General features: G+C 47.6%; 1 protein-coding gene across 2 annotated transcripts; it reads right to left on the bottom strand.

Annotated features, from left to right (window-relative positions):
* Nucleotides 1-555: 555 nt before the first annotated feature.
* On the bottom strand, nucleotides 556-23532 carry CDC42EP3 (CDC42 effector protein 3). Of its 2 annotated transcripts, none has more exons than XM_081101652.1 (2): nucleotides 22839-23532; nucleotides 556-2575 (listed from the first exon to the last, which is right to left on the bottom strand). In XM_081101652.1, exon 2 carries the CDS (start codon nucleotides 2337-2339, stop codon nucleotides 1569-1571), a length of 771 nt encoding a protein of 256 aa, XP_080957778.1. In that variant the 5' UTR covers nucleotides 2340-2575; nucleotides 22839-23532; the 3' UTR covers nucleotides 556-1568. The 2 variants fall into 2 exon arrangements, with proteins under 2 accessions (XP_080957778.1, XP_080957779.1); XM_081101653.1 differs by lacking the exon at nucleotides 22839-23532 and adding an exon at nucleotides 3084-3806 and having other exon boundaries at nucleotides 562-3028.
* Nucleotides 23533-24005: the final 473 nt, after the last annotated feature.

Here is a 24005-nt window from a genome sequence, read left to right as displayed (position 1 = left end):
GATGATAGAATTGCAACAACTCCAAACCCTGAGAATTACTGAAGGATTTGGGAGAGGAAGTGATTTCAGGATTAGAAATGCAAGTTATTGTGTGCAAGGGTTGGTCTTTGAAGGGGAAAGGTTGGTTAACAAAGGGACCGGAATTGGTGTGTGGATTTCCTGTTCTTACTTCCTTAAGTGACACCCTCAGGGCATCTCTGGCTGCTGGGGGAGGGCAAGTGCTCTCTGCTGCTCTCTTTTTAGCCTCCTTAATCTTGTCTAAGTGGCATCTGCCCCATGGGAACACCTGTCCTGTAGGGATGGGATTGGGTTGTAAGGGTTTGCTGTGGCGTGTGTTAAAGTGAGGGAGAAGAACCAACGAAATGAGTTTTGAGAGGTTGGCATCAGTGGGGCCCATTTGGGGATCTGAAACCTTTAGGGAATAATTAAAATTACAGAGTGAACGGAAGTCACCTCTTACCTTATGTTAAAGACTCATGTACACTTTAGCGAAGCAATTTTTCTAGCTCTGGACTATATAATAATAAAATATTATTACTCTTTTGTTTGTTTATTACTATAAGCATGCAAGGTCATTTTAACATTTACTCTTTATTGTGTTGTATGAAGTACCTATGTAATGCAGGTATGTACTGTACTAACATCCCCATTATTTCCAAAGATCATTACGTGGTGTAGCCCACAGTCTCTGCAGAAGCGCCATGAGCAACCTGTGCCTTTACACTTGACAATCCATGGTTGGCTGCTATGAGAAGTTTAACAGGGGAAGAAAAGAGAAAAATAAAGCTACAGTATGAATACACTTTTCCAAACATACACATATGCAGCTTACAATGGAAACAAGTCAAATGACAACATTCGATGTAGTATCTATAAAATGCAGACTCTGCAATAAAAAAGCCAAAGGCACATAAAAATATATTTTAACTTTAAAAATAACTTAGTTACAGTAATACTTTGCTTGTCCTACCAACATGTAGCTGACAGTCAAAATTCTGCAATATTGACATAATACATAGGTGTATATATAAGAGCTACAAGAAAATCCCACAAACCCATAAAGTTGTTCAATTGTGAAAACAGAACAGTTTTAACACTGAAGAATCGCTACGGTGAGCCCAAACAACATAATATTGAAAAGAGTCCAGAAAAAAAAGGTTTAGGTGTGAAATAAAATTTTGACTTCTTCTTGCTCAGAAAATGCCGAGTGCTGTGAAGTTCCTCCCTGTGACCTTGCAGCCCTTTGTGGCTAGTGCCATCCTGGCCGAGCCAGATTCCTGTGTCTACAAACAAAACCTGTGAGCTGAACATCAGCCATGCCTGCCGAAACGGGTTCTCACTGACTCACTTCCTCTTTTTGCTAGGACGGGTCTTTTTTTTTTTTTTAAACTGTTTTTGCAAACAAGGCCTAACAAGTAAAAAAATACTCTGTAGGAACATTATCTTAGAAAACCCATCACGTAACTTGCAAATCTAGCCAGTGAAGCTCTTCTCGACTGTGGTTGGTTGTTGTTTTATTGTTGTTTTTTGATACCTTTCATCCCAAAGGCATCGCTGGAGGTGTCCTGCTACTTATTTTTGTCCATGACATTCAGCACCTCATCCAAAAACGAGGGCCCGAGATCGAGCTGCAGGGAGAGGAGGGAGCCCGTGAGATCCGAGAGGGACTCCTCTGACTTAGTCTTTTCCTTGACCAGCTGGCTCGGGGCGGGATGGTCAAACATGTCCTCGGCCGGCCAGTCGGGGTACTGTTCGGAGAGGCTGGAGGAGTGGCTGTCCCTGCCCTGGCTGGACTGCGAGACGGACGCGGACCCGCTGGAGCCCCAGGAGACATCCCCCTGGTGGACCGTCCCGTTCTCCAACAGACGGCTTTTCTCCGGGGCCTTCTCCTCGGCGACGGGCTCGCAGTGGAGCCTGGGCAGCTTGGCCGGCCCAAAGGACTCCTGTTTGGAATTAAATGTCACCGGGGACAGCAGGGGCAGCATGAGCGCTTGGGACCCTCCGATGGTCGGGAGGGAGATGGCGTTCTTGAGCACAGGGGAGGGCGTTTCTGTGAACATGGAGTCGGAGGTGCTGTTGGCCCGGAAGAACTCGCTGTGCCCCGGGAACGGGCCCAAGGGGGCTTTCTCCCGGTTTCCAGGCAAAAGCTCGTAGTTCCCTTGGAGAAAGGAAATATCTCCGAAGACGTCGTGCTGGCCCTCCTTGCCGATGTGAATGGTGTGGCGAAAGTCTCCGAGGGGCGGGCTGATCATATCAGGAGACAGAATGTCCCTCAGTTTAAATTTCTTTCCTTTCTTGTTGTTGGCCGCCTTCAGGTAAATGGGGGTCTTGGCTGGCATTTTGGAATTTGAGAATGTCTCTCCTGCGAGTGGGGAAAAGGGCCACTTTCTTCACGGGGGTTCCGTGTGCCCGACAATCCTGCTTGATAGGAAACGGTCACACCATCTTCCTCCAGTGGCTTCGGCGGGGGCCGTGAGAGGGGACGGAGGTCGAAGAGAACTTCCTGGAGCTACAGCCAAGTGGGGCTCCCTGGAGCGCCGGTCCCAACCTCCAAGCCCGTCCGCAACATGGGAGCCTGGAAGAGAAAGCAGCGCAGGTTTCACAAGAGCCTGGGAGTAAGGGCGGGACGAGTTCCCATCTGAAGCCGTTTTGCTGTTTCCCTCCATGAAATAGGATAAAAACTTAAAACTTAACAAGGGTCCACTAACCTTAAGTCTTACTTCTGGGGGGGGGGGGGGCGGGGAGAAGAGGAAGAGAGATATTAAAAAACCCCAAACCGGTGACATCAGCACTTTTGAAACATGGCCGTGGGCAGAATTCTCTAGACATGCCTCAGATTTTAGTCCTTTCATGACCAGAGTGAGTTCAGCTCCTTACATACAACTGGATTTATTTTAAAATACATTTTCTCTTTTGCTTTGGCACTCACACTAGCAAGACTAATATTCTGTTGTTGAGTCTTATGGGTTAATACAATGAATGGATAAAATAAATAGTCCTACAAGAAAGGGGCTGGAAATACCATTTACTAAGTGACAGCAAGGTGCCTCGTTAGCGCAGTAGGTAGCGCTTCAGTCTCATACTAAGTGACAGCGGCTATTATACGCTAGTGTCCAACCAAATCTTAATGACGTGAATTCTTCCAGGTGAGAAAACCCTAAGATTCAAAGTCAAAAAGACAACCATTAAAAAAAGCAGAACAACAAAGCACCTTTTCTCAAGAACAGAGAGCCAAGAAATGGAAGAGCAGGAGCCGGAATCAAGTGGAGAAAGGACACGGTTGGCCTGTGTGTCGGGACTTGGAGGCTTTCTGAGCTGGGAGAAAAGAACAAACCTGCGTCCTTGCAAAGAAAATCGTGTGATCCTACAGAATAGGTTGGGCCTTCACTTGGAAATACTTTGGGAACATTTACTGATAAGCATGTATCCTCTCCCTGAGGCAGGCAGAATTCCAAGGTAATCTCGTGATCTGCCTCCCGGTGTTAAGGGCTCTGTGGGCGGAAGCTGTGACTTGCTTCTCACCAACAGGATATGGCAAAGCTGATGGATGTCACAGCTCGATTAGGTTACATTATAAAAGAGCCCACCTCTGCAGGCTGGAGGTGGGGACCCCCTTTAGTGGTTTGAACCCTGCTGAGAGAGGGCCTCTGGAGGTGAATTTTGCCAACAACCAGAGGGAACCAGAAAGTGGATCTTTCCCCAGTCGAGCCTTGAGCCTCGGATGAGTCTACAGCTCTGACACTTGGTTCACAGCCACAGCCCTGCCCGCATTCCTGACCCGCAAAAATGGAGTCATTAAATGGGTAGTCATTACACGAGTATCATTGTAAGCCACTAAGGGTTGGCGGTAATTATAACGAACAGAGCCTCCCTGAACACAGCCTCCCTGCTCGAGGCTACATGAGGGAATTAGAGGTGATGTGCTACAAGAAGGCTTGGGGGCTTGGGGGCGCTCATTTTACAGATCATCACCCGTGAAAAACACCCTCCAACTCTTCAGCCACATCAGCTGCCAAGGAAAAGCTCCAGCCTCTCTCGCTGCGGGAATTCCTGCAATGGCTCCACAGCCACCTCTCCCTGGCCACAGAGCAAGCAAACAAATAAATATTGGGAAGAGTGGGTGGTGGCTTGAAGAGAGCCACACCTGCTCTGTAGCAGCTGGAGGCTGGCTGACATCTGCCCCATATTTTTCTTTTCAGCAAGAGTTTTACATTCACTTGCCTGTGGCAGGTGGTGAGAACTCTGCTCCAGCCCCCACTGGCAAGGTGACAACTGGCTCCACTGGGGAAGCTACTTGCAGCCAGGCCCTAGGAGGCAGAGAATGACCGGCAGGAGAGGCCCATTGCCACCGGCTGAGGGCGTGGGGAGGAGCGAGGCAGCAGGACCGGCTTCGCACCCAGACTGGGCTCACCTGGAAGCTGCCCAGTAGAACCCTGCAGGCATTGGCTCTTGATTTCTCTTTAGTCCCAACGAAGGCACTGGCTCAACCTCCCTGAGGTGCTATTTTATGGCCACAAGGACAGGCCCTAGGGGTCTGCTTTCTCACGGCAGGTTAGTAATGCCTAGAGGCTGTCATTGAAAGAGATGCTCAAGCAAGAATACGGGGAACCAATCATAGGAAGACATTCTCTCTGTCTTACCTCTCAACTGGGTCTTGCAGCAGTTACCAGTTTAAACACTGGGTCTTCCTGCTTAGACCTCAGAAGTTCCTTCCCCTGTAAGTGCACCACAGCCTAGGGCCTTGTCCCCTAGGGGCCTGGCGCTGCCCTCCTGCCCACTGGGCCCAGTGCCACGACTGCCTGCAAGAGCAGCTGGGGCGCCTCCTGCAGAAGGTGGGGGCAGCCCTGAGGGACAGCTGCCCACACACGGCTAGGAGGCAGCTTCCATGGAAAAAGATACAGTGTGTCCACCACCCCTCAAGGGCATGCCAGGGCTGCTGTGGTCAGCTGGTGGTGCCAGGGTTTTGCAAAGCCAGAAACTGAGGCAGGCCATGTCACATTATTTAGGAAAATACTATAGTAAGAGGCCAGAAAGTTGCAGCAGCCAGAGTACAATTCTCTGTCTCTCATGCACTCACTCACATTCACCCCTTCCTTGAACAGCTGGGGGCGTGGAGGAGGAGCGGTGAGGAGGGGGAGAGAATGCCCCCTCCAAGGTCCCTGCCTGGCCATGGGCACTGCAGGCCCCACGACAGAGGCTGGCTCAGCCTGGAGAAGCTGGGTTTTTAGGTCATTGGCATGGACCCAAAGATGGCAGGGCAGTGACAACATATAGAGAAAAAAGTAAGAAAGGGGCTGGTGAGTAGCTCGATCAGCTGCCGGCAATGAGATGCTGGAGAGTGGGAGAGGAAAGAAGATACCGTAAAAGGCATTTTTCTTCCTCCTGGAAATATTTACACTGTATCTACTGCATAGCAGGAACATGGGCTTCTAAGCCTCAGTAATTGGTATTGAACGTCTGCTCTGCGCCAGTGCTAAGAGCTCCCAAATAAATTGGATGTTTTTGTGTGTTTTTGAAAGGAATTGGGGCAAAATGTCAGTTTTACAAGTTTAGACGAGTTGATGTTTTCAATGCGATAGGAGGAAGATACCTGAGAGCTCAGATACCACCTGTCTATCTTATCTGTTATCTTCCTCCTCCAGCTCAGGGCCAACCACGCTTACCCCTCCACTCTGAGAATGCTGGGCTCCCTCACGTATCAGCCAGGGACATCCTGCCCTGCTTCCTTCCCAGGCTGATTCCTCTTTCAGGATCTCCCCTGCCGTCGCTAATGCAGAAACCCAGTGGGCAGTGTCCTCACAGGTAACTAAGCAGCTGGTCCCGAAGAGGGTCTGTGTGTGTCTCCTGGAAATCACCAACCCTGAATACAACAGTGAGTGTTTTTATGTACCGGGCACTGCTCCAACCTTTGCCATGGACTAGCTCACTCACAGGAACCCAGGAGCCGGCTGCTGTTAATATCCCCATTTTACAGCTGATGCACTGAGGCACATACTTCGTGCACGGCAACCAGGCACTAAGCCAAGTGGCCAGGCTCTAGAATTTGAGGTCTTGACACTTAGTAAGCACACTTCTTAGGAATTCAGTCAGCTCCCAAATTCTGAAGGGGAGGCATTGCAAAGCCTGTTTAAGAGACAAGTGTGTGATAAGGCATTGGGGCTGGTAAGGGTGGGGAACAGGCCCTGCAGACACTGATAGCATAAGCTCAAACAGGTCTACCCTCCTTGGAAGTCAGTTTAGCAATTATCTATCAAAACTGCAAATCTCATGCCTTTGGCCCTGGAGTTCCACTTACAGACATTTCTGGAGATTTATCCAACTTGCGTATATGTGTACAAGGTTACCAATCCAGCACCATTTGTTACAGCCTTGAGCTGGAAAGAACCTAACTGTCACAGATATAAAAAGTGAATCCATACAAAAGGAAATAACACAGGTCTAAAAAATGATGAAGCAGCTCTTTATATGCTGATATGGAAAGGGCTTCAAAGATACATATCTTCAAAGGAAAAAGAGATCGGTGCAAAGTGTGTTGATACATTTGTATTGGCTTGTATGTCTGGAAGCTCACACAAGTAATGTGACTGCCCACAGGGACAGGAGGTAGATGGAAGGGGATGAAAGTGAGAAACATTGATTGGCTGCCTCCTGGGATCAAATCCGAAACCCTGGTATGTGCCCTGACCGGCTAAGTTCACAGGGCTTACAGGCCAGCAGTGAACTGTTGGAGCAGAACTGATGAGCGAGCCCTCATGGGTGTCTCCCAGTCAAACGAAGAGAATGTCTAGCCTTCGTGTTTCAGTCAGGACTCTACCCCATCACTAACTACCAGGTCCCGAACCATTCTAGGTGCTGCCTGCCCACTCGGACCTTTCCTGTTCCCCATCTTTCCTTTCATGCCATTAGTCCTCTACCCCTACTACCTTCCTCAAATTAAAAGAAAAAAAAGAAAAGAGGAAGGAAGGGAGGGAAGAAGGAAAGAGAGAGAAATCAAGAAACTTTCTAATGTGTAGCCCTTTCTCAAAAAACCCTCCCCATGACCTTGAAATCTGAACTCTCCACAATCAATCGATAATCCCTTTCCCTGAGTTCTTGGATCACGGTTGCTCCGCTTTCCCCCTCGTAGGTGACACTCAAGATAATATTCACCCGCAGGCCTCTGAAAACACAGGCCCCGGTTCCTGGGCACTGGAGAGAACAGATCCGCCAACAAAAGGGTTCAACTCCCCAGTCAGTTGCTTGTCACTGCCTAACAAGGCCAGAGAGAATGTCTGGCAGATGTGCAGGCATGGAAGTCCAGCTGCAAATGTGAGCACAGGCTCCCACTTACTTACAGGTATTTGTGAGAAATCCAAGGCACAAAAGGCCTGGAGAGGAAGTGAAAGCCACAGGTTTGATAAGAAAGACAAGTGCCCAGTGGCCATTCCTGCAGTAGGCTAGCCAACTCTAGTTTCTCACCGCTGCCCGATTTAAGCCTAAGTGACAATGTTCCTCAGAGGAATCACCACAGCAATAGTAATTCAATGAAGGGAAAACGGAAGTGGCCCCTTGCTTCCTTTCCTTGCCATCCTTTTGGTAAACAGAGTGTTGCTGAGAAGACCAAAACAAGGCAGTGGCCAGGGGGAGGGCTAAAACAAGGGGATGTGACGAAGTGGCCCACCAGGAAATCAGTTCCGCAGTTAGAGCTGACTGCTTTGGCAACGCACAGGGCTCTGAAAAGGAACAAAGAGGTTGGCGCTTTCTTTAAAATTCCATTTATTTTAAGAAAGGAATGTTTGGTTTGTCTGCTATTTGTTTTTAGATCAATTCTTAGTGGAGAGAGAGTTGTGAAAAATGCCTTGCCTCCTGCAAAATAGGTTGCAACGTTAATTTAAAACACACATGTATAAAACCAGGGGCAGGTGGAGGGAGGGGGCAGGGCCATCCCGAGGGAGCTGCAGGCCTCTGCCTTCTACTTGCGGGCAGTGAGCCTGCACCAGACGTCCCTTTTCTTGCTTCGTTGTCACATCCTTCAAGGACATCCTAGCTCCTGCTCCCGTTTCCCTGTCTCAGCGTTGTACAGTGTGCCCTTCTTCCTGGCACCCAGACACAGCACTACGGCACCACCTGGGCCCCCAGCAAAACTACTAAATGATTCCTCAGGGAAGGATAAGGCCGCGGCAGGACCCCCCCACCCCCAAGCGTCCGTGAAGTATTTCTCTCCGCTGCCAACAAGAAGACGATTCCTCCGTGATACCTCCGGGAAAACTGCCTTTGACCCCCAGGCTCCCCACTTTAGAAGGGACAAAGGCTACCTGGAATGCCTCCCTACATGCTCTGAGGGGACCAGCAGAAGACACATAAGCTAGGTGTGACACATGAGAAGCAGCTGAAGGAGTGTAGCAGCTCAAGAAAACCCAAAATATGGAGGGGCCACAAGATGCTTCAGGGATCTGAAGGATTCCTTTCTCTGTCATGGAAAAGGCCCCAGGGTTAGTAAGGAGAAGCTACAGGGAAACAGATCTTGGCTCCTTGTCCTTGCTCCTCGTCCTTACTCAGGTTTCACAGGGGGCAGCAGCCCAGGCTCCAGGCCCACCCGATGGTACCCTAGGGCGGTATTTGCATACCTGTTCATTCTGAGTCTCCTGTAAGGGAACACTGTCACTGCTTATTTCCTATGTCACATTCGCCTATAAAAACACTCACAGACTTTCCCCGGAGGTCTTTCCACTTGAAGATAGCTGTGTTTTCACTAATATAAGGATGACCAGCCACCCTTCGGTATCAGAAACAGTAAAATATTACTTCAACCAGGGCACTCACGCCGACCCTTTTGCCAAACCCTCTTCTCTCAGTCACACAAAGAATTTTAAAATTCAAGGGAGAAAAAATCAGAGTATTAGAAATTCAACATTGAACTTCAGTGAAAATCTAAGACCGAAATAAATGTAATGGGAGAAGACCCAGTGAACACCATCCTGAAGATGCTTTTCATAGTTTCAGTCTGTCACTCCCCCCATGAGAAGATAAGAAGATGCCTTTTCTATTTTTAGATTCTCATCCTCTCCTCACATCAGCTAAACTGAAGACAGAGCTATATGCTCTGAAACTGTAAAACTCCATTAGCCCAGGTCCCAGCTGCCTAGACGTCATGCAAATGAACTTGCAGGCGGACGGGCCAGGCTATATTTTATAGAACCACTCAGAAAGTCTATGACATGTCTCACTTTCAATTATTTATAAATGGACTTCTCACTTATGATTCAGCTACAGCTTGTATTTACTTTTCTTTTGTAACACTGATTATATAGAAACCCACAAATACCATATGAGAGACTCACTACTAGTTTGTGTACACCCTTTACATTTATAGGGTCTGACTGTACTATTTCAAAGACTTCTTAGACGCAAAATTGGAAGACAGAACATCCACCTCACAAAATACCAAGTCTGTACTTTTGAAGAGAGGCCATCAGACCCCTTCTCCCCATTAAAGTGAGTGATTGGGGAAGGACTCGATATGGACATTAATCCCTGGCAGTTGCCTGGCTCACTCATCATGACTCGTTTTACACGGGACTCAGTCCAAAGGACCCAGGCAGGCACTTGAATTTGGTGGGTATGAATCAAATAAGGCCACAACTGTAAACTGCCCCCAGCTTCCACAGTCAATGGATCCCACTTGATTTGTGAAGCACCAAGGACTCTATCAATACAGGAAGAGAACCTGAAGTTTTGAGCAATATTCAGCCAGGATATTCCTTCTAAACTCTGCTCAAAAGGAAGTACCTTGTGAAGTTGCTTAGTTGCTCACAAAATAATACCCCTTAATATTTAAGTCAGCAATTATGCTCTGAAAACTCCTGTCCAGCGGTGGTAGTATCAAATGATCCAAAATAACAGGTTTGACAGGCGTCCAGAAATTCAGGCTATGGTCATTCGGCCCATACCACCATAGAAAGCAAAGTTCTCTGTGCTTTGCCTTTATAGCATGTCCTCATGTTTAGGCTCCTCGAACAGTGATTCCCTAGTGGGGTGAAGGGACACACCTGGGACTTCCATGCTATTCTCCCATCCTGCTAGAGCCCTTGACAGTCATCCATGTTCATTCGATGGGCTGAAATATGGCTTCTCCGCATCAAACCAGCACTGAATATATTCGGAAATATGGTGGCCAATCCCCTCTCCGCCCACCTTCATGGCAGGCTCTTCTGTGTCATTTATACATAAATATTTGTCCAATGATTGAAAGAACGTCCCCTCAGACGAGGCTGAGAGCTTCCACTATGAACATGAACTGGGTCTGACCCATTTTTTTTGGCCTCCCACAACACATGGCACACAGTGAACTTCAAGTGAAGGAGTGCTTGAACCCACAACCCCTGCTAGGCCTTCCATCATGAGAGAGGAGCTGGTTTGCCCCCAGGTGCCAACTCCCAGTCCAAGTCCACAGAAAGTAGCAAATTTGAAATGCCTAGTTCTCTGAGGAATTTATGCTTGTGAAGAGTAATGGCTAACCTTTGAGTAGTTGCTGTGGGCCAGGCAGCAAGTATTAGAACATAGTCCTTAGGAACCAGTCTTAGATGAAGCCTTAGGTCAATCGGCCCAAAGGTGGAGGAGCTAGGATTTCAGCCATGACTGGCTGGCCTCCAGTCTGTGCTCTTAATTGCCGCTGCCTGGATAACGTGAGGACTGCCGCGGAGCTGGTTGAGAATAGAATGGCCGTTCCAGACTACGTGTCTAGAAGTCTGACAGCACCAAGAGGAAATAACGCACTATAATCTCAACAGTAATGAGAGGCAGAGGTGGTAAGTTGGCCTTGTCAGAAACCAAGAATGAGTAAAATGGTCCCAAACACCAGCTCCTCCAACTCTAACTCACAAAATCTTTTCAATATTTGTACTCCTGTCAGAAAGAATCTCAAAAGGAATTTGACTTTACGAAAAGAAAAGCCAAAGGATTAAAAATTTGAAGCAACAAAAGCCCCCTGAGTCTTAAGGAGAAGAACAAACATCCTGCTCTTAGAAAAGAGTGTTACTGCTGTTCATTCTTTTCCCAGAGGAAGCCGGGGCATTGGGCTGTGCACAACACGGGACTCTCACAGGGGACAATAGCTCCCTTTCCTCGCTATGGACACTTCACTTCCCTCCTACCTTTCTGAAACTCAGAACCCTGTGTTCCTTACATGGACTGTACTTCCACCTTTTTACCATTGACCACTGTTCATAACATCCTCCACGACTGTTTCAGTCACTTCCTTCCTGAAGGAATTCTCTAGCTCACCTCATGTAACCCAGGCTCCGTACTGCCTGCTTGCAGGTTTTCTTAGGGCTCCTGTAGAGCTTTCCCTGGATGTTATTCTGTTATTTCCCTATTCTTCTTTTTTGTGTGATTGTATGTCTGGTATCTCCAGGTAGGTGGTGAGCGCAGTGAGAATAAGTGGGCAAAGGAACTATACGTAAGACCTATGGATAAAAATCACTTCCAGAGCCTCCTCTTGGACGGGGAACACCAGAGGCCCTCAAATGTTATTGAAGAAGCCTGTTTAGTTTTCCCTTTTGTCCATCCCTTAGAACAAAGGTCTGAAAATTATGGTAGGTGGGCCTCATTTCCTTCCACTTTATCTTCCACGCTGTATCAGAGGGGGCCATCTAGATTGCTCTAGTGATCTTGTCACTTTTCAATGGCAGGCCCACCCTTAGGGAAATAAGATAGCTAATGAGGTCCACTTCAGCAATCTGGGTGCCATCCACCCCTGTGGCTATATCTCCTGCCAGTTCCCCCAATGCCTCTCAAACTTGTTTACACCTCGAACCTACTATCACACTAACTACCACACTATACTGCAATCACTTCTTGCCTCCTGGAGTAGACTGCCTTCCTCAGGGGAGAGACACGATCTTTAATTCACAGTAGGTACTGAATAAATGTTTGCTGAATGAATGAACAAGTGAGAAAGTTTGAATGTGATGGCCTTAACTTCCTTCCTTTTCAACCCAGCCTGCCCGCCTGGGAATGCAAGATGGAATCTTTCTACGACTCCTACAAGAAAAAATGAACTCAATACAGTCATTTAACAAGGAGTTGTAGCCTCTTTTCTTGTAACAAAGGCTTTCTCTAATTTTTCCATCTGTAAGACATTTTAACCTTTCTCTATCCATGTAGGCTTAAGAATTTAACAGCCTATCAATGCAAGCCACAGTAATTCTACAGGCTCTTACAGATCTTTCATATTAAGACAAAGAATATTTGATTTGAAAGGGAAATAACTTCTATCCATAACTGCAATATGTAAAGAGTGTCTGAGCAAGACAGGCAAGCCTTAAGGAAAAATTCACAACACATTCCCCTGACTCACTAGTATATGGAAGTCACTCTTAAAGAATGAGGCCCTGGAGAAACAATAAGCTTGCTCTCTTGACCTTTCCTTTCAAAAGGAAATGAGTTAAGGGGAGAACTTGCATTATTTGGCACAAGATGTACAAGGGAAACTCAAGAAACTCTAATGAACATTCTATGGAAAAGGGTTGTTTTGAATCAAGTCTGACTAGCATAGATCAGGTACTTAAAGAAAAACACCTATCAAATGAATGACTGCATGAGCAAACAAAACCATCCATAGAACTCTCATTGCTGTTGTAAGCCTTAGGGAGGAGAGGCCTGGGCCAAAACTTTGACCAGCCTGGTAGGACCCTTGTAGAACTCCAGACACATAGGGATTCTAGTTACCTCCTGTGCAAATGGAGATAATTCCCCCAATCCTGCCCTATCTCACAGGTGATTGTAAGAGCTGAGAGTGAAAATCTTCATACCAATAAAGCACGATGCAAACACAAAGCATTATCTTCATCCCAAATGAAAAACCAGAACATCTACTGAAATACAATATGAAGAAGGGGGAGCCATTCTAATTGCCCAAATAACCACTTCCATTTTCTCCTTAAATGTTGTCCATCAGTACAATGCTTGTAGGTGTGTCTGCCCTGTGAACAATCTCCACAATTAGAAGGGATTCCTACCCTCCAGCTTGATCAGAAGAGAATTCCTTCTGTCAACAGAACTCAGTTAGGCTAACTTCTATACACATACATGCATCCTTTATCTCCAGGTGCAATTCTTCCAGCCTTGAGAACAAATGGGATTTCTTTGAGTTTGAAAAATTACAATCAACCATTATTGGCTAGCTAGATAAAGAAAAGTTTAAGGGCATTTGGTTAAGGTTCATGGGGAGGCCAGATAGGGCTAGATATGAAAAACAAGTCTAAAGCAACTCAGTTAACGGCGTGCGGACCATTGCAGGAAGTTTTCCCCACTGAATGTGAGATTGGTATGGGGATTCCATAGGCAAGGGAATGATGGAGAAAAGCAGGCAAGCATCTCTGCACTAGGAGAGAAGTTAGGGTAATAAATATCCTCTATTCCATGTTCCTAATTTAATGTAGTATCCCCTGGTATGTCCATGTAACCTACACATACACACAGAGAGGTGATAAAATCATAGATTTGTGCTTAAGATTTATTTTAACTTAATATTACAAAGTGTTTTAGGACAGTGGTTACTCATACTGTGTTCCCCGTTATCCTAAGGGGTCAACATAGGCACCTCTGGGACACCGGAAACCTAGAGAAGTAATGCCACCCTCCCTATCTGTCCCCTCCCTCCTTTTTAACCAAAGAAATTCTGTTATTATGTTAGTATATTGGAATTAAATTTTTCTTTCTTGTACTTGGCTAAAAATTAATAATTTGAAAAGGAACTGGGCCAAGAAGGGAAATATCATACGTGCGCTCTCTCTCTCTCAAGGAAATATCATTCATTCTCTCTCTCTCTCTCTCTCTCTCTCTCTCTCTCCCTCTCTCTCTCTCTCTCTCTCTCTCGTCACTCAGTCTTAGGGCCTCAGTTTTATTGTGTCAGAATGAGTGGGGCTGAGGTAAGGACCCGTCCATCAGGAAATGTTAGGGTTCTATGACTGTACATGTTTGCAGAAAAATCAGCTTCTAGGGAATTTTAAGAAAAAAATGTACTTTTAAATAGAATTAAGACTATCCTTAGACTCAAAATACCTTTGCCAGCTTTTTTTCCATCATCGTTGCTCATCCTTCCTGGTATTAAATTAAGGGCTCAGTGCAATGCCAGTGACTCTCTGGGAGCCTCAGTTTCCCCATCTGCAGAGCGAGTAATGGTGTCATCTTAGGAGTAGACACCACACATAAAGTCCTGTTGGGCACTGAGCTCACAATCAAGAGAAGGGGCCCTAACTGGTTTGGCTCAGTGGATAGAGCGTTGGCCTGCAGACTCAAGGATCCCAGGTTCAATTCCGGTCAAAGGCTTGTACCTTGGTTGCAGGCACATACCCAGTAGGGAGTGTGCAGGAGGCAGCTGATCGATGTTTCACTCTCATCAATTTTTCTAACTCTCTATCCCTCTCCCTTCCTCTCTGTAAAAAATCAATAAAATATATTTTTTAAAAAAAAGAGAGAGAAGGGGCACTATTGCTAATTACTCTAAAAAACTAGAGCTGCATAAGGAACAAGACAGGCTGAAAGTTCACAGTGGGTATTTCTTCCAACCTTATTTCTTTTAGACCTTATGATCTGAACATGTGAACTAATCGTTATAAATATAGTGTGAATATCCCCCAAGATGTTCTGGTTCCAGGCATGATTTCCCATTCTGAGAAAAACTGGAATTGGAACAAAGTCACTGTTTAATTCCACATGCCACCCCTGAGATATGAGGCCACAGAACTCCACCTAGCTGGCCCCTCAGGTAAGCCCATAGCTTAAGGGCTTCTTCAAGAGGAAGACAGAACAAAATCCACCCACGAGCATAAACTTACACTAAACTTAAATAAGGCCAAAAAATCAATATTATTTCGGAAACCATTTCACTCAAGTCATCTGAGAGCAAGAAAAGTTCAGTTTGGTACTAAGACATGCCCACCATGGGACATGTGGCTTAATAAGAAGCAGGCTTTGGAGAAAAGCCTTCCATGTGCCTTCATCTGGCCCCTGGATAGTCACTCACCTTCAACACCTACTGAGGGTCTGCTAAGGACCAGACAGTATTCTAGGAACTGAGGCTACAGCTATGATGCACTTACAGAGCTCACATCCAGTGTAGACAAATGGTCAAACAGCACACCAATGAATGGCTCATACAGTCGTGGCGGAGGATCCTAGGCAAGCATTAGGAAACACAATGACCCTTATTCTCTTCAGCATCTGGGCTGCCCAGACTGTGCTCACAGTGGACTCATGGTGCCACGCCGCCACAATCAGACCTGGGCACGAGAGAGCTGCTGTGGAAGTTGCAACTGTCCAGCAAAGACTTTGAGGGAGTCACGGTGGTGGCCTGGTTTTCAGAAAACCCTTGGATGAGCATCAGGAACGTCAAACCACTGGAGGGCCCCTTTGAACCTGAATGGCCTGTAGCCCAGGAAGGAGTAATTTTACTGTGACAGGACTTAAATAAGCTAGGTAAGTGATAACAATTTCTGGCTTGACAACACTAAGATGTTGCCACAGGCAGAATCAGATAATATGGCTAGGACTGGATTGTCCGCTTTTTCATTAGGTCCTACTGTAGAACAGATGAGTGCCCAAGTTTACTAGGTTTAGTCCCTACTCTCAAGGAGCCAGTAGTTTAACTAGGCAGCTACAAGTGTCAATAAACCATAATTTAAATGCAGTTAAGTGTTATAATAGGAGAAGGTATAAGGCACCATAGAAAATGCCTTGGATACAAGGAAACAGTAGTGGAATTAAAGCAGCTCAGAGCCAGGAGAAAACCCATCCCTTTCTCTGCATCCTCAATCCCCCTGCTCCCCCCACTTCTTTACCAAGGAGGGATTTGCCTGGTGACATGGCTGGCAGGTTAAGGCCTCAGAGCCTCATCTCCTGCTGTGTTAAAATCACTGTTATATGTCTGAACTGACCCTTGGCAGAAAAAGTTATAAAAAATAAATAAAAAGGAAAAGAAAGCAAATATGTTCCAAAATGGCAAACCCACATTACAGCAAAAATGCCTTTGCTTGTTTAAAAAATGTGTGTCGCCTAAGTGATTATAATGGATTTGAACAGAATAGGTCTTTTTCAGCTAAACACACAGTGATCTATCACTGGCCTGATGTGTCTACAAATAGGACCTTCAAGTTGTCACCAGAACATGACGGATTCCCAAACATGTAAGCTGACTAAATAGAGGCCTTGCCTTCCATACTGGCTCAGGCTGCTCTGCGCTGGTCTGTATTTTCAACCCAGGGTTTTACATTATTATTTTTTTAAATATATTTTATTGATTTTTTACAGAGAAGAAGGGAGAGGGATAGAGTTAGAAACATTGATGAGAGAGAAACATCGATCAGCTGCCTCCTGCACACCTCCTACTGGGGATGTGCCCGCAACCAAGGTACATGCCCTTGACCGGAATCGAACCTGGGACCTTTCAGTCCGCAGGCCGATGCTCTATCTACTGAGCCAAACTGGTTAGGGCTACCTTATTATTAATAAAATTGCTATGCTAATAGGTGCCACTGACCCTGGCTCACCGGATTCTAAAGCGGAAGATTATCTGAAATCATCTGCTGTCAAATGCCTCATCTTAGGAATGACAGAGTGACCCTGAGAGGTCAGTTACAACTTGGGTCAGAGCTATGGCCATTCCCTCAGTGACCGTCTCCATTTAATTCTGCCTTAATTGTACCAAATAGCAAATGACGGGGTGTTTGCTGGCATCTTCTAGTGTGTTCTTGTGGCCCTATTCCTGCATACCCGGTGGTTCTCTAAAATGTCCTTGGGGCCTTCTGCTCTGTAGGGCAGACTGCAGTGTGTGACTACTGCCTCGGGGTCGGGGGTTCCCAGAGGGTTTCTTGTCAGACTAGTCCTGCCAGCTGCTCTGGGGGCAAAAGGACTTGGACACTATCTCCCTGTGAGTCACTGCACACAGTGACATACTAAGTGCTCTGCAAAGCCCGGCACAAAGGGGCCTCAATCAAACTGGCTTCCCAAAGAGTCCGTTTCTGACGTTTCAGGCCACACATTGGGTGGTGCTGTATTAGCTAATTGCAGGTGTGTTGTCTAACCAACCATCAAAGGCTAGAAGGCCAATGATGACTTTTTCAAATATGCAAGTAAAACCAAATCACTGAACATCCGGGTGTTTTTAAATGTGCAGTTTCAGGATTCTGCTATTAATTCATGACTTAGAAAAGCAATGAGGATCAAGCAAATATTAATTTGAAACTTATCAGCTTTCAAATTCATCAGTTTGCTTGACTACTCAGAAATCATGCTTTGTATTATAAAACTCTGTGGCTCAAAATTTAAAAACTGCTTTTGTGCCCTAGCTGGTTTGGCTCACTGGATAGAGCGTCGGCCTGGGGACTGAAGGGTCCCAGGTTCGAGTCCAGTCAAGGCCATGTACCTTGATTGCAGGCACATCCCCAATAGGGGGTGTGCAGGAGGCAGCTGATCGATGCTTCTCTCTCATCGATGTTTCTAACTCTCTATCCCCCTCCCTTCCTCTCTGTAAAAAATCAATAAAATATATTTTAAATAAATAAATACAAACTGCTTTTGTATTTATTACAAAATACAAAATTACAAATACAAACGGCGATACTGTCCATCATCATGAGACTGGTACAGCTTGGCAATGAAGAAGTTATCAAGGTCAGGAAGGCTTTTCTTTTTTTTTTTTAGTAAAGAAACATACGATTCCTGCTGAATTATTCAGCTACTTATTTTATTCTGGTTTGTGGGGTGTTATTTCGTCTTGTAGCCTTTATTTTCAAGGGCGAAGGCAGAAGGGAGGTGTCTGACTGGAGGGCGGACAGCACTGAGGCTATAGCCCTTAGTTTTGAGGCGCCTGGGTTATTTCAAGCCATCCTTTCCAGAACCCCAACTTCAGTCTGAACACAGGCTCCCGAGCAGCTCCCACGGCTGATCGCAAACCCACAGTATCAAAGGCAGCGGAGGCCAGGCAGGTCCCCTGCGGGTTCCTGGGGCATCCCTCTAGGTTCCAAAGACCTCCCTCCTCTATCTCTCACACCAGAAGCTTATCTGGCAGGGCCTGGGGCAGAGCTGTCATGAGGCCTGGCTTCTGCCCAGGACAGAGCCTTCCTCCCCAGCTCACTTGGGGCTTCTGCCTCTTGCTTTAGCTCTTTTGAAGCAACATCATTATGAAGCATATATAACATGCCACCGAATGCAAGGGACCGAAGGGTCATGCACTGTGGATGTGGCCACTAGGCTCAAGAAGGTAGCCATCCAGACTGCTGACTGAGCCCTGCCACCCCTGACTTTCTAGAAATTTGAAGCAAGGATACAGTCTGTAATAAGCTCCACTTCATCCCTGGCCCCTGAAATCCACTGCTCTTGGCTGTGGCCGGGCTTTCTTATGTGTTCCAGAGTCCTACATGTTTACCTAGTAACCCTCCTGATACAAATTAAACTGTGTTAACTCTAGCAGTTTGATGCTGGATCCCCTGCAGAAGACTGTTGCCACGCCCAATGGGACTGAACCAGCGTCAGTAGTAAAATATCCTAATGGTACTCCCTTAAGGTTTGCAATTACTGTTACCTTCCTTTGGACCTCTTGGAATACTGTGTATTGCAAGATACACAGTACTACGAAAGAAGTTCTCTGCCAGAGACGAAAAACCCTAACATGAGTCAGATGTAACAGCTTCCCGGCCCCTCCGTGAGCTTTGGTATTTTGCACAAGCTCAAACAGACCTGAATTCAAACCTGAATCCTCTACTTTGTTAGCTGGGTGACCTTGGCCAAGTTGCACGACCTTTCTGAGCCTGTGTTGTCATCTGAAAATAAGACAATACTGTCTATCTCAAAGAGTAGTGATGAATATTAATGATAGAACCAGCATTAAGCACCAAGGAAAACAACAAAAGCATCAATGAAAGAAAGCATCAACTGTTTATTGTGCCTACTCTGGGCCAGGTACTTTTCTGAGTGCATTATATTTGAACTCAATACTCAGAGTCATGCTATTATCTTCATTTTATAATTGCTAAACTGAGGAACACAGGCTAAGGGACTTGCCCAAAGTCACACAAGTAGTGAGCGCCTGCGCTAGGACATGAGCCCAGGCAGCCTGACTCGGAGGTTGCTTAACCTCAGGATGTTCTTCCTTCTCCTTGCCCCAAGGGGGTGCTGACTTTCATGCAGGATTAGCAACTCATATATGCACCTATTGGGTTGTTAAATTGCATACAAGTTGGGGCAAAAGTAGGTTTACAGTTGTGGGTATGTGAAATAGTTTATGCTTGTTATTATTCATTAATTTCTTTGTTATTTCCTACTAGAGGCCTGATGCAAGAAATCGTGCACAGGTGGGGTCCCCTCCTCTGGCCGATCAGGCCTTCTCGCCAAGTCCCAATTGGGGCTGGCGGGGGGGGGTGGGGGGGGGGTGGGGGTGGGGGGTGGTGGTGGTGGTGGTGAGTAGGGACCACAGGAGGTTGGCCAGCCACAGGAGCACACTGATCACCAAGGGGAAGCTTCAGTGTTGAGCATCTTCTCCCTGGTGGTCAGTGCGCGTCTTAGCTACTGGCTGGTCGTCCGGTTATCCAGTTGTAACTGTCACTTAGGCTTTTATATATATAGATATTAACAACTGTAAGCCTACTTTTGCCCCACCCCGTATTTGTGTTTGGTATGTTCCTTACTGCAAGTTATATAACAGGTCTGCCCTCAGTTTCCACATCTGTAAAATGTCCTTCCTACATAGAACTGTCAAAAATAAACGAGTTCATCAAAATAAAGGGATGAGAAGAATTCTTGGCACTTAGGACAAGCTCCATATAGGAAGGACCTTTAATGTCCAAAGTCAAGAATCCTGGGCATCAGTGCTTGGTAAAGAAGGTTTTGTGGCCGGCGGAATACAGTAATTTCAAATGACCCTACTTGTTCTCCAGCAAACATAGTGCACTTAGAAATAGATTTAAGTTCTGATTCAACCAATGAGTAAACAGGTCCACAGGATTCTCGTTGGAAAGAAATTAGGCCAGGCCTAAGTGAAATCAGACCGAAAGCAAGAATTTTAGTAATTAAAATAGAACAGTCTGGACATCTGCTGGAGCTTTTCTAGGTTATGAATTGTATTCCACCTATTGGATAAATGTTATGGCTCCTAGCCAAGGAGCTCAAAAAAAATTTTTTTTTGGCCTGGTAAAAATCTTTGAGTGACATAGGTGAAAACCACTTTATTCTGAAGACAGTTGAATACCACAGATTTTTAGAAGTGAAAAGGGAAGCTTTTGTGAACGTGCTGGATATAAAACACCACATTAAAGGAAACGCTGTAGAGCAGATAGAACACACTAGCTCATGTAAGCACTTCGGCAATAAATGTTACTTACGGCTTTGTATTTACTCATCTCGCATTTAAATTTACACTAAAATGCAAAAAAAAAAAAGGTGCAATACTCATTATTCTAGCTGTCTTTACATGTTCCATTGGAATATAAAACAGAATTGCACTGCTCAGATTTTGAGGGAAGGGGGAGCTACTTATTTCCCGTCGGTAGCTGCTGCCACAGCCACAGCACCATGTTCCAATCATGGGATTCATAATATAAATCTCTTGTAGATGATACCCACAAAAAAAGCTGAAACTGCCATGGATCCCAAAATGCTTCTGAAGTTCTGATGTGTGAGTCCAGAGGCTGGTACTGGGTGTTTCATTCAATGAATGGAACCTATTGGGAAACCTACATTCTTTGGCAGACTTAATGAAGAACTTTCAACCCTTCCTTGACTATACAGTCTTTACCACTGATTTCACATGTGACAATGCCAAACATTGCACAACTGCCCCAACTTATATCTGAGTGTTTAAATCTATTCTGGCCCGGCCGGCATGACTCGGTGGTTGAGCATCGAACCTATGGACCAGGAGGTCACAGTTTGATTCCCGGTCAGGGCACATGCCAGGGTTGCAGGCTTGATCCCCAGTAAATGTGCAGGAGGCAGCCCATCAGTGATTCTCATCATTGATGTTTCTATCTCTCTCTTTCCCTCTCCTTTCCTCTCTAAAATAAAACATAAATAAAAATAAATCTATTCTGAAAAGGATTTGTCACACAATACTTGGGTAGCTTACTCTTAATGCCAGTAAGGACTCAAAGAGAAGACCTCGGGAACTGTCCAGAAAAGAAGTTGTGTCTTCTAGTTGTCAGACAAAAGAACATTATAGGAGTCTTTTAAATTACTGTAGGGATACCCTAGGGCAGCGGTTCTCAACCTGTGGGTCGCGACCCCTTTGGGGGTCATCGACCCTTTCACAGGGGTCGCCTAAGACCATCGGAAAACACATATATAATTACATATTGTTTTTGTGATTAATCACTATGCTTTAATTATGTTCAATTTGTAACAATGAAAATACATCCTGCATATCAGATATTTACATTATGATTCATAACAGTAGCAAAATTACAGCTATGAGTAGCAACGAAAATAATTTTATGGCTGGGGGGTCACCACAACATGAGGAACTGTATTAAAGGGTCGCGGCATTAGGAAGGTTGAGAACCACTGCCCTAGGGCATCATCAGCACGAAGTTAAGGGAAGTGCCCCAACCTGGCTTTGCTATTCAAATCGGGACAATCTGCTGCTCACCTAATTTTTGTCTTCTTTTAAAGGCAACCCTGCCAAGAAACTGTGATATGGTGAGGCCTAAGAGTTGGGGGCGGGGGCAAATCTTAAGTCTCCTTAACATATTAATCAGTTCCCTCCCCCACCCAGCACCGCCCTCCAGGAATTGCCTTTCACCCTCAGCACACACCAGGAGCCCCTTTCCCAAATAAACCAGGACTGGAACGATTCCTACTGCAATACTCTCCTGACATTCCTACTCCCGCCCTCATTTTAATTCACTCACTCTTTTTTTTTTTTTTTTTTTTAAACAAAATGTAATTACTTGACTGTCAGCCTGGGTTGCACTCTGGGGCTTTTACTCCTTTCAACACAGCTGCGCTGCCGGCTTTGATGCTGCTGTCCACGCAGCTTGTCCCAGCCACAGCCTGGCTCTCGGTAGTGTAACATTCAAGTGCATATTTATTTTTAAACTGACCTCTCCTAGACTGTGCAGTATTAGAGGAGGTCCTGCCAAAAAAATATGCTACTTTCTATTTATAAGATGAAACACATGCCTTCCAAAGTCGAGGGGAGGGGAATGGAGTATAATAATTCATAACAAAAAACGGACTGACCAGATCCATTCGTCCTCACATATCTGATACTTGTCTGTGTCAAGGCACTTAAGTTTCCAGAAGAAAAACATCTTGAAAAAGCTTCAGCTGTTCAAAAACCACGGGCCAAAAAACTCCCCAAACCCACGGCCAGACCTATAGGTTGGACCTCTGCTCACAATGCCCGCCCCCGGTGGCCCCCGCCACCGTAAAAGTGAGGAAAGGGCACCCGGAGGGTACTGCCACCGCAGGTCTGCAGGGCGCACCCGTGCGCGGCCCTGGTGCCAGCCCACGATGGGAGGCGAGCGGTAGCCATGTGCGGCTTGTTCTCAGCTGGAAAAACGCAGTACGCGCCCAGAATGGCTGTCAGTAGCTCGAAGGGCGCAGTAAACGTGCAGCCCCACCCTGAGAAGTGATGGGCACAGACGGTGGATGTCTGCGCCCGGGTACTGGCGCCCCTCCCGGCGTACTTGATGTCCCCTTTTGTCCGTTGGATGCCAGCTGGAAGGTAATGCCCTGGGATCCTCGTTCCCTAGGGGTTTCCCAGCCTAGTACCCCGTGCACGCGGGAAGCGGCCGCGGCCGCGGGTCGGACAGACTCACAAACAGGAGGGTGGAACCGTGGGCTCGCAGCGAGCAGCAACTCACCAGCAGCCCCGGAGGATCGCAGCAGCCGTCCGGGACCAGACGCCTCGCACCGACGCCTCGCACCGACGCCTCCGAAGGCGCACGCAGTCCCTGCCGGCTACGTGCAGATCCGGCGGGTGGGCTGGCGCGGCGCCGCGTCACCGCGTTATCCGCTCCCCGACAGCGATCAGGCGCCGAGGCCGCTGGTCTCCAGGATCGCCTGCTGCTCGGACCCGCCACCCAACGGCCGCCCGCGGCTGCCACACCAGAGGGTGAAGGTGCGAGCGAGACTGAGCGCGCGGCGGCCGGACTCCGGGACTGAGCCTGCTCCGGGCGGGGCGGGGCGGGGCGGGGCGGGGCCGCTGCTCGGGGCGGGGCGGGGCGGAGGGCGCGGGCGGCCGAGCTGACCCACCCCAAGGTGGTACCTGCTCAGCGCCTTGGGGCGGGTGGACGGGCAAGGGGTCACCGGCGGCAGGGCCTGCGAGCCCACGGAGGACAAAGGGCACCCATTTTTACCTGCCCATCGCTACCTCGAGGGAGGTGGCTCCCCTCGGAGAAGGTGCGTTCAGCTCCCTCCGCACAAGGAGAGGTCGCGGGACGCCCGGTTCAAAAAGGGACCCCGGGGTGCTAGCGCCTAGGTACCCAAGGACAAAGGGATTCCGCCTGCAACCCAGACACCTGCACGAACCCTCCTGCGCCCACCTCTCCTCGTCCCAAGGAGCCGACCTGGCCCAGCGAGGCTCCGGCACGGCGGGCGGGTGACTAGCACAGGAGGAGCGCCCCACCCCGACCGCACCGCCCTGGCCCGGCCGCGGGTCCCCGCACCCCTGGGATCCCGGGCTCGGGGGAGGGTCGCGGGCTGTCAGTTTGCAGCTCGCTCCCCTCGGAGCTGTCGCCAAAACCCGGAGAGTGGATTCCGTACACCGGAGACGCCGAAGCTGCAGGCGGAGGAAGCGGGCACGCGAGCAGCCAGCACCGCAGGTTTTCCCAGTCCACAAGGAGGTGTTTCTTCCTCCCGCGGGTCCCCAGAGACTTGCCTCAAGCCGGGGCGAGCGGGTGGCGGTTGCTCGCGACGCACGACCGGGCGCCAGTGGCGCAGCCGCCGGCTGGGAGCGTGAAATGCCGCCCTTCGCGACACCTGCGCCCGCCGGTCACTCGGGCGACCGCCGCTGCCGCCCCGCCCCTCCC

The sequence above is a fragment of the Myotis nattereri genome, assembly GCF_964212035.1.
Source record: "Myotis nattereri genome assembly, chromosome: 10".
In the NCBI taxonomy this organism is placed as follows: domain Eukaryota; kingdom Metazoa; phylum Chordata; class Mammalia; order Chiroptera; family Vespertilionidae; genus Myotis; species Myotis nattereri.
This window is presented reverse-complemented; position numbering and strand designations above follow the sequence as displayed.

Bases quoted from the DNA above. Each gene is read 5' to 3' on its own strand.
- CDC42EP3 (XM_081101652.1), bottom strand. From the start codon at position 2,339: ATGCCAGCCAAGACCCCCATTTACCTGAAGGCGGCCAACAACAAGAAA.